The following is an 11462-nucleotide window of genomic DNA, read 5'->3' as shown; positions in this document are numbered from 1 at the left end:
GTATTCTTATAGAAGGATATACATTCATACAGAAATATTGTAACATATTTATTGAAAATAGTGATACTTAACTTTTATCATTATAGCTTGATTTGCAAAGGATTCAAAATTTTGCTCTTCTTAATTGTTAGAAATAAACAAACAAACAGAAAAACTTGGAACTATTAATAAATTCAAGAACTAAAAAGAAGAATTTAAAATTTGGCATTTCTTAAATATTAGAAATAAGCTCTAAGTCAGGAATGACTTGACATTCTTCAGTTATGTAATATGCCAAACAAAATGATGCTTGGAAATGTTGAAAATTTTGTTTAGTATCCTAATATTTTACTTCAAATAGTATGATTTGATATAATCATGTTGGGAAAATGCAAAAATCTGTTCTTAAATATCTTCTAACAACTTTTTTTCTAATTTTATTGCCCCAAAATGAATTGATTTTAAATCATAAGCAGTTAAACTCAAATTAAAATAAAGTTTTATCAATACTATGGGTTTTTGACAGTTTTCGACGTTTTTGACAGAGGGTTTTTTGACATGACGGTAAAAACCATGGTATAAACCGGTAAAAATCATCATGTGTCAAAAACTTGCCAACCCTGGTCCATTATAACAAAAAGGTTAAGAAACACTGTTATAGATGGAGGGTGGTCATAATGCAATGGCTCTTCAGTGTACATGCTCAAGCAAATATTTAGCAGACACACAAATTTAAATGTATAACAGCAAAATTACGAAAAAATTTTGTGCTACACATGCTCATTTGATTATGTTGTCAGATAATTTAATTGTCACGTAGTATGGAAGAGAAGGTAAATAAAGTAAATAAGCCACAAATAAGGAATGATATAATTACCTACGGGCCGCATGCGCTTGTCATATTTACTTTTATCAAGTAAATAATCTAAGATCTGTTTGTCGGAGAAGCCAAGAAACCTGAAAAATGAATTATTTAATTTTCAACATAACGTTTACAGAAATAGATGCTTGCTGCAAAACAAAAATATCTCTCTAGATCAGCGGTTTTGTTGTTTTTGGATGCGGAACCCTTAATAATCAACCATTTTTCGACAGTGCCTTGACAATAGAATTAAGATAAATAAAGACAATTCTAAATATATTAACAATTGAAACACTGTTTTCACTTTGAGGCTTTTTATATTTAAAACGAGAAAGGATTGGGTTTGCAGTCTCGAAGCTAATTTTTGGAGCTAAATCCACCTAATTTTTTATTTTTTTGTAATGCTATGAAATGAGAAATAAAAATAACCACTATAAACTTTAAAAACGGTTATTTGGGGAAACATATTTCTTTATTAACGAATTTAGTTATTTTATTTTGATTTGAAAAATGCAAGTTGAAATACAATTGCACTTTTTCATAAATGCACGTCCCTTTCATAATTGTTTAAATTCTTTTTAAAGAAATTGTCATTCCTCTCTTATTGATATTTTATTTTAAATGATTTTGTAAAGATAATTAAAATTATAAGTACATGATGGATTATTGATTGAATTTAGATATAATTTCAGATTTAAAAATGCTTATTAAAAAAAAACTACTTTAAAATGGTCTTTGGACCCTTTAACTCTCCCACGAAACCCTAAGGTTCCGCAAAACATCCTTTGAGAACCGTTGCTCTAAACCAGGGGTTTCCAACTTACATAAGGACGGGGGCCGCAATTAAAAACACTAGTCAAATGGCGGGCCGCAACTTTATCAAAATTTTATATAGGACTCTTTTATGTTTGAAGGAACATTAAATATTACTGTCAGATTTTTATTAGGTTGTACAAAACAAAAGTATTGAATTACAAATTAAAATAAGAAGTAGATTTTTAAAAATATTTAATTGCATATAAAGAAATTTTGGCTACAATAACTTTAATGTGCACCTATGTATATCAAACAATTAATGTGAAACAGATATCATAATTGTTAAGACATAAAACTTAAAATATTTAAAACCCATATAAATTTTCTACGACGATTGTCCTCAAAAAAAGGACAACTAATATATTTTGGTTCGCGGGTCACAAAAAAAGGCTTCGCGGCCGGATGAGGCCCGCGGGCCGCCAGTTGGAAACCACTGCTCTAAACCAAGGAATAAATGCTTAGCATAAAAATGGTAGAAAATTCTCGAATTAGTTGTGGACTTCTAAAATAATTTAAATACTGGTAAATATAAAGATTCCTTTAAATATTATTTTAATTTACGATTTAGGATATTAGAATAAAATAAAGATTTTGATTTGCTACGAGTGTAATCTGTGAAATAAAGCTCACTCCTAATTCTAACAACTTGTTTTCTTAGACAATTTGAGTAGGATTGTTAGAAACACAGTGAGCAGGGAAGAAAAGATGGATTCAATTTAATTAAGTTTAAATTCATAAATTATAAATTGTATATTTACACTCAACATATCAAAAATCTAGGAAACTTCAAAGTTTTGTTTACCACCAACTGAGCCGTGACAGTTGCGTTAATGGCCGCTTGGAGAGAAATAGCGTGAAATGTAGCATAAAATGGAGAAGAGCGGAATCATTCGAAGTTCTGAGTTTTATCTTCATTTTAATTTGAAAAATTTATAACCACACATTAATAATTCAAAATCTATGTTAAAAATATTTTTTTATTATCCTTTTTTCATGAGAATATAGATTGTTCTTTTCAAATTTATATTTCCCTGAATAAAAATTATTTAATTTGAATTCATTTTTTTGAATAGCACTTTTGAATAACATATATGTTACATACGTATACGTTAAAGTGTATAATTCAGTTATTTGATGGAATAACTAAGTATTTCATGAAGAGCTAGACAAGTAAGTTAAAGTATATAATATATGAAAAATTTCATACTTTACCTAGTTATTCAATGAAATAACTAATGATAGAACATTAAAGTGAAAAATAAAAAATTTCATAGTTATTTTATAAATCAATTGATCATAAGTAGCTAAAATCTCTCGAAAATACATTTTATCCCTATTGCAGATGATTAATTGATAAATGATAAGCATAAGTAACAAAAGTTAACATAAATACACAGTCAAAATTCTTCGTTAAAAAGCAACGGAATGTAGCATATGCACACACGTCATTGCCAAGCTGCTATAAGCGATTCAAAACTGACTAAAAGCAGCGTGTAAGCGAATTAACGATCAAGTAATCGTTATTCGATGGAATACCTAGTTAAATCGTGGAATTCAATAATTATATACACTAACTATAACTTTAACTGAAAAACGTATTTATTCTATGAAATAACGGATATCTCACTTTAATCATTACGTACTATAATGCAAACTTTTATTAAAATTTACACTAAATTAAGTAAAATTTAATTTACAATAGTTCATGAATTACATTATGAATGTAATAAATTTTAAACATTTACAAATGCTTTAACTTCTAGAAAATTTGAAACTTTTTTGAAATATTATTTTTTTTTGATCATTGAGTATGCGTCGTATTATATTTGCAGATGGCAATGATTATACTTTGATAGTTTAAAAATTAAATGAACACTTTAAAAACTTAAAAAATTCTTAATTGCGAACGAGGCAATTTTTTTTAAATATGATTATTTTTGCCCTTAGTTAATTTTAAGATATTTTAATTACATTTATGCATGAATTTCAAGTACAGAGGAAAAAAATTTAAAAAACAAAAATATCTTAGTTTTTTTTTGGATATTGTATTGTATGAAATATTTTTTAATGATGAAAAAAAACCCTTAATGATTTAGTTCTGTTAAAAGAATTTAATGCGCAATTTGTTGCACTTTTTAAATTTAAATTAATAAATTTTTAAAAATAAATGCTTCTTTATCCATAGAAAAATAGGACTGTGATCAATTATAATTATTTCTGAAAAAAATGTTCTTTCCAAACTTCTTAAATAATCAATCAATGTTAGCAATTATTTTCGACATTTGTTTTCTAAGCAAAACTGAATAGAAAAACAGAAGCTTTATTACGAGAGAGTGAAGTAATTAGATAATGCTTTCACTGCATTAAGAGCTGTCATTTTTAATGAAGCAGTTGCATTTGGTCTTAATTTATTAGATTCTTTTATTAATACTATCTAGATATTTTTTTTATGCTGGTAGTGCGTTCAGCGCCTGTCATTTGCACGATTTTAATAACAGGATATTTATTCCTAACATTTTAATTTAGGAAAAACATAAATCTAAATAAATCAAAATTTTTGCTGCGAAGTATATTATACTATTACGGAAGATTTCAAATAAAAACTGTATATTTAAAAATAATTTTTTTTTGGTCCGGTACATTCCTATAATCTTCGATAATAATAAACAATAATAAGTAATAAAACCCAACGCTAACATAATAACAATTAATTCTGTTAGCAGTGGGATGGTTTAAGGGTTAGGGTGCTTATCTTATACAATATTAAAATTTTCACTCTTAAATTACGGTAAAATAACTGCAGCAGTCTCACCATCCAATTAATCATGAAGTTCACGGTAAGAAGCACCTTTTGCCTTTACGGTTTTGAAACCCTTTATAACTAAATTGGTTATAAAACAAGGTTTTAAAACCTTGAAAACAAAATAATATAGTTTTTTTAAAATTTAAAGCTAGCGTAGTTTCAAAATAATAAAGAAAAAATAATTAATTCGATTTGTTCATCAGGAGCCGCAATGGCTCAGGGGATAGAGCGTTCGCCTTTCAATGAAGTGAGCCGAGTTCGAATCCCAGGATGACTGGTTGATACGAATTCCGCATCATGCTTGCACCGACTACAGTGCTGACGTGAAATATCCTCAGTAGTAGACTGATGACTGTTGAGTCCCCTTGTCGTTAGGCTAACCGTGGGAGATTTTCGTGGTCTTCATCTCCATGTAACGCATACGCTGGTTAGTTTCATCAAAAAGTCTTCCAAGAAGGCAAAATTTCTCCTAATACTTGATCTAGGAGTTCCCTTATTCGAAATTACTTGGAAGTCGTAAACGCAAAACTTGGGTCTGCCCTTCATCAACGATTATAAAATAAAATAAAATTTGTTCTGAATCATATTCGGCGAGGTATCAATTTTTACAGTGTCCTGATGTAACGCACTGCTGTATTTGACTGAAAACAATAAGAGTATAATATTCGTATGTTTACTGATGATCTTCGCACAAAAATTAGCAACGTCGGCTTTCTTAAGGGAATAAGTGAAGCCAAAATTTATTATTTTTTAAACTATAAGATGCTATAACTTTAACAAAAATCACTGTAAAGAGTTTAATTTTTTTAAACTTTAGTAACTTACTTGTTGTCTGAGGCTCCAATTTGAAAACTAGACGCCACCTGAATACCCATCACTGTCAGGACAAGAACTGCCCACATTTGGACCCCTGAGAGGATAAAAAAAAAAGAATAAATGTTTAGAAATGATTAGAGAACACATGATATTTACAAAACTTGCAACTGATCAATAAAATGCAAGCATCTACTAGATTGAAATAGAAAAAATGCAAAAAGAAGTGCAAATAAAGCATTAAAAAGCCTGAATTGAGCATAAATAAAGCTCAAATAAATGCACAGAAATAAACATACTATAGTTTTGGTTCTATAAAGAAGAACCTTCCTCCGTGCCTGAATGTTCAGTTCTTCCTAATAGAATCAAAATTATAGTATACTAATTTCTCTAAATTTACTCACGTTGTTTTACTTTATTTAGGCACAGCACAAAAATATATCCCATTCTCAATTGATATAGAAATACTATATCGTTAAATATTTTGTTCCACGAAATTATATGATTTTTAACTCAGAATTAATAAAATAAATGGATGTTTTGGAACTAAGAATATATTTGTTTGTACTTCCAAGAAAAATGAATGCAAAATAACTTGTTATGACAATGGCAAGAGATGTAAAAAATACAATTGAGTTTCATAAGAATTGACCCGTGCCTCCAAATTGGGTTACATCGAAAAAAATTTATATCAATTAAAAAGCGAAAATGTGAATATTCAGCCGTCTTATGAATCCATACTAAAGAAATCTTTACGAGCTATTGTTTCTAAATCTTTAGCTTTAGTTATGAAATTTCTAACAAAAGCAGTCTTCGGCTTTCATTTTTCCCCTTACAATTCTTAAATTTCATTAAAAAATTTATAAAGTAAAAAGTATCAAGCAGAAAAATGCATAATTGAGTACATTTATTTCATAATTGCACTTTTTTAAATTTTTCAACTATTTGTATAAAAATTAAATTAAATTTAACTTTGAAGTTATGAAGCTTAATGGTAGATTCATTTTTTAGTTCAATTTTAATTGATTTAAATCCTAATTGGTTACTTTGTTTTTGAAAGTTTTTTAAAAATATTTACAAGGAAATAAACTGAAATTTTTTTAGAATATATTTAAAGAAGAACTGTTTACTAAAGTTCGCGTCTTCTATTATTCATGATAACGTTTGATTAAGCTTTATTAAGAAAATGTATAACTTCTAATGAAGTTTTAAAGTCAATTCTTTTCAAAGAAAAGAGTTTATTTTATTTGAAAAATTTCATTTAGCTTATGAGTAAATGATAATAAACAACTATGTTCTTAGAAATCGTTCTCTAATATCACTAAAATTTGCTGTTATCACAAAACTCTACTAATTAATGATTTGAGCCGCGATGGCTCAGAGAATAGAGCTTTCGCCTTATATTGAGGTGAACTGGGTTCGAATCCCAGCGATGGCTGGTCGATACGAATTCGCATCCGGCTTGCACTGACTACATTGCTGACGTGAAATATCCTCAGTGGTAGACGGATCATGGGTTAGAGTCCCTCTGCAGTCAGCCTAACCGTGGGAGGTTCTCGTGGTCTTCCTCTCCATATAACGCAAATGCGGGTTAGTTCCATAAAAAAGTTCTCCACGAAGGCAAATTTCTGTCAATACTTGTTCCAATTGTTCCCTTGTCTTCTGGATCGGGAACAAAATTACAAAGGCTACGGAGTTGAACATTAGTAGTCGTAAACTCAAAAATTGGGTCGGCAGTTCAACGGCGGTTATAAAATATAATTAATGTTTTAAATTAATGGTTTTTAAACTGTCTTACTCAACAATATTCATTTGAAAGACATTTTTATTCAAATGGAGCAAGCCAAGCGTAAACAAATATATTGAAAAATTAATAAGGTTCATAATATGTTTTACAATGAAAATAATTTTAAAATGAAAACCAATACATATGAACTTATCTTTTTCATTTATTAAATAGACAGAGAAGCACGAAAATGCATGGATTTTTAACCATTTAATAACTTTTTACTTAATGTATGAGTAATGATGAAAAGTGAATGGAGTATAAATTGTTTCAAAAACGTTCATATATATTTCCATAAAAGATGATGGAAAGAGATTAAAAGCTCAACCAAGAAAGGCAAATCCTTTCTATAAAATTCTTTAACTAAAACCACAAGAATAATTTACTGGAAAGATTACGCACATTATTTGGTAATATTCTTGAAAGTTATTTGAGAGTTAATAACCTTAAAAGTCTTGGTAAATATTTTTTTGAAATGTTGATGCAACGTATTATCAGCTTACCTTAGAATGCATTAATGTGATACTTTAATTTTAATGATGATTTAATACTCCAGAAAGCTGTTCATATTTCTCCCTATGCGTGAGTTTAAGTTAATGATAGAAAATGCCAGAAAAGGAGAAACGTATTATAAATATATTTCATTAAAACTGCAATAAAGAGATAAGGAGGTTTTGAAGTACAGGAGTTAATTTTTAAAATGAATTATTTCAAGCTGAAAGACTTATTTTTTAATTAAAATTTTAACGTCTCATCTGCGTTTTGTATTCCTATTTAAGTTGTTTCAAATGAACAGCTAAGAAAATAAATTTCATATTTAAAAACAAAATTAAGTTTGTATATGTGAAATATATGTACAGAGCGAAAAAAAAGAGACCACCCTGAATAACTCTTGATCGGATCTTCATGTTCTAGAACACAATCTCAATGTTTCAAGAGGTTGATCTCAAATATGCTAATTAATTAGCGCAGACAATATTTTAAGTTACGAAATCAAACTGAAAAATGTACTTTCTCTGTATAAACATACCTTTTTTTAGACTGATTCCGTTTTCTGACCTCTAAAATATAAGGAGCGGCAGCAATCTGGTCAATGTGGTCTAAATTGTTTGGTCAAGAGAGCGATCCAAAGTTTGGACCTATTTTTTACGTATTTCGCCATGTCTCGAGAACTTTTTAAGTGAATAGAAAACTTTTTGCATACAATTATAAAATTCATTTATCCAAGAATAATTCCATTCAAAAAATAACCTTTAGTAAATAATTAATAATTTCTATCATTTAATTTAATAATAGTAAAAATAAATTTGAATTTTAAAGCATAAAATTTTTACTTCATTTTAAAGAATACCATTTTACGTGTAAAGTACAAAATTTGAGTGAAATCGGTCGATTAGTTTCTGATAATTTGAATTTTAAATTGAAAAAGGAATATTTATTGGGGTGGACCGTTTATTTTTTTGTGCACTGTGCGTTTAGAATAAAATAAAATTAGGTTACCCAAAATAGATGAAAAGTATCCTTTCTATGTAATGAGAGCGAAATGAAAATTGGAATATCAGAATAACTTCTTATCTAATCATCGGATTTTCAAGAAATGGTACTTAAGCGTGCTAATTAATTGATGCAGTTTTAATTTAAATTTATAATAAAAAGTATAAAAGCGCGCTTTTTCTAAATAAAATTGAACTATTTCAAGATATCTGGGTCAGCTGCAACCTGGGAATTTGGTAGTCAAAATTGTTTAATTAAAAATACGGACGAAAGTTTGGGTCACTTATTGTTAATTTCATTTTTTCCGTATTTCAATTTATCTCTGAAAATATTTTAAGTCAAACGAAAAAAATTTTGTACGCAGTTGTGCGATTCACTTATCTCTATTGAAAAAAATAATTTAAAAAATTCTTTTTCATTTTTTATTCTTCAATTTAATAATGGTTAAACATGTTTTGATACGGAAAACAAATTTGAAAAACAAACAATGTTTCATTTTAAACTATGTAACTTTAAATGGCGAAAACTGAAATTTGAACAAAATTGGTCTGATTGTTCCTGATGCAAGAAAATTTAAAAATATGACTTCTCTTTTGAAATTTCATTACTCAAAAACTGCTAACTAATGTCACTCAGGTTTAATTCAGTCTGTTGCTAATTCTGCCAAGAAAGTTTGCATTATTTCTAATTTCAATGGTGCAAAAAGTTACAATTTCGAAAATATGATCACAATACCTTAGTCAGGAGATGGGTAATTTTAAATTCTCTTTTTGCTTATTTACCGTATTTAAACTTTCAGAAGGATATGTCATGATGTGTCATTGCGGCGGGTACTATATAAAGCTTCCTAACTCTCCCTGGATTGAGGTGCACAATTGTAGTATTTAAAGTATCCTACTACTACCTTAAGGGATCTTGGTTTGAATTCGGCCGACAGCCAATGGAAATTTCTCTCACACATTTCTCTTTGCTTTTGAGACTATACATTTTTGCTCGATTTTGAGAAACAAATTTTTAAAGTGCATTTTTAAATAAGTAGATGAAAAAATCAAGATGTTTCACCAAACAACTTTATAATTCACCAAAAAGTTACACCAAATCTCATCTAATATTTAGCTAGATTTATTATATATATATATGTAACATAAAAAGCTTTTATTAATCTTTTTATGTTAGTTTCTTTGCTATAAAACAACTCCTACTTTATTCCTAATTAATTATTCTAAACGAAATACTTTCTCACACTTTTAAAAACCACATCCTGTTCTTAAATCTATTTTTGGCTGAAGTATGCATTTAATTAAGAGCAGGACATTTTTCCCTTTGCTCTTGTGTAGGAAACGTTCGATCTATTTCATAAACCAATAGCAACTACTAAGAGTTCCCTCTTTCTCTAAATTAAGACATTTTACGGATTTTACTGTGCAAGATTTTCCCTAACATATAACCAAGGAGCGCAACTTTTCATGTGCACTTTTACTCATTCTCATGACTCCTAGTGCACTTTAGCATCCAAATAGAGTCTCGGCGCTGCCATCTAATGTGGCAGAAACTAGACGTCCAAATTAACATGACCAACGGTATCTCACCCATTGTGGTGGTCCTGAAAGAGTGGATACCACCTCTGGAGAATGCACTAGATCTGCTCATCGGCAAGACTGATTGTGCAGCTCATTAGAAATAATAAATAATAAATAAATATATATATATATATATATATATATATAGGGCAGTTTAATATCTTTGGCTCATGTTTATAAAGAAAGACTAATTAAACAGTTAAACCCTAAGCAGAGGTCAGAGAAAGTGGTAAAAAATTACAAAATCAAAAACAGGTTAGTACTTTGAGGAGAGAAAATTGTAACTATAAAACTAACCATTTGGGAATTGTAACTATAAATATTCCACACGATATTCATGATATGCAAAAACAATATAAAAATTTAATTCCTTTACTTCACAATAGTTGCTTTTGCACTGTAATTATGTTCATTCTATCAGAATAATATAATGTCTGTTTCAAGCAATCAGCTTTAACAGAATACCAATATAATAGAAATCACAAAACTTATTAGCCAGCGCTAAAATTAACTGTTATCTCTCTCCTGCTAATAATGAATTTCTTTTACTATACTATATTATCTAGCAGATATGTGGCTCTTGGGAATTGATGTGGACAAATTTATTGACGTGGTCTTCAGACACAAAAGATTAAACACCCATAGGCAAGCACATCATGACTTATCTATTTAGCTTTGTTTCTTAATACGTATTTTATCCTTATCTTTACTACTTTTAAATGCGATGATTTAAAATATGTTAGTCCAATTTACTTGGAATTTTGTAAAAGCATTTTCAACATATCTGTCTAAGGACTTGTCAACTGATCAAACTTTTATTTAATATTTTGCAGCGAAATTTTTTAGAAAAAAGATAATTGTATTTTTAACCGTTTTTACTAAATGCGTTGAGAAACCAACAGTAAATTATTTAAACAAATTGTATGTTTAATGCATTGTCTTATATTATGATGATTTATATAAACACTATTGAGTGGACAAAATTAAAAAAAAGTAAATTGGAACGATTTAGGAGCTTTTTTTTCAAAAATAATTTTGAGGAATTTTGGCTATAATTAATTCATTCACGATTTGATTTTTTTCAAAGTTTTCGAATTTTGCTATCATCTTTTATGCACAGTATAAAGGTAAACAAAAATTTTTAAAAAAATCTAAAGTAATCCTTTTGCAATTTCGTCTCCAAAGGCATTTGGGAACCTTAATGGTTCAAAGAGACATTATAGGTTAAAAAAGTCGATTCAAATAGTCATTTTGTTAAAGCTCAAAATTTGTGATTAAAAGACATGTTATGATTAACAGTGTATAAAGAATTTTCAACAAAGGAAAGGG

At 28.5% G+C, this 11462-nt stretch overlaps 1 protein-coding gene across 1 annotated transcript in view; it reads right to left on the bottom strand.

Moving 5' to 3' along the window:
* Nucleotides 1-11462, bottom strand: part of LOC107454945 (glutamate-gated chloride channel) — a 113938-nt gene that overhangs the window by 31926 nt on the left and 70550 nt on the right. Inside the window, exons 2-3 of the mRNA XM_043040940.2 lie at nucleotides 5286-5370; nucleotides 857-936 (exon numbers count right to left, since the gene is read on the bottom strand). Of these exons, the coding sequence (XP_042896874.1) occupies nucleotides 857-936; nucleotides 5286-5362 (157 nt within the window). The 5' untranslated portion in view covers nucleotides 5363-5370. The remainder of the gene's footprint in view (nucleotides 1-856; nucleotides 937-5285; nucleotides 5371-11462) is intronic.

This window comes from Parasteatoda tepidariorum, chromosome 2 (assembly GCF_043381705.1).
Source record: "Parasteatoda tepidariorum isolate YZ-2023 chromosome 2, CAS_Ptep_4.0, whole genome shotgun sequence".
NCBI lineage: Eukaryota > Metazoa > Arthropoda > Arachnida > Araneae > Theridiidae > Parasteatoda > Parasteatoda tepidariorum.
The sequence above is the reverse complement of the archived record's forward strand: the minus strand, read 5'-3'. Positions and strand labels throughout refer to the sequence as shown.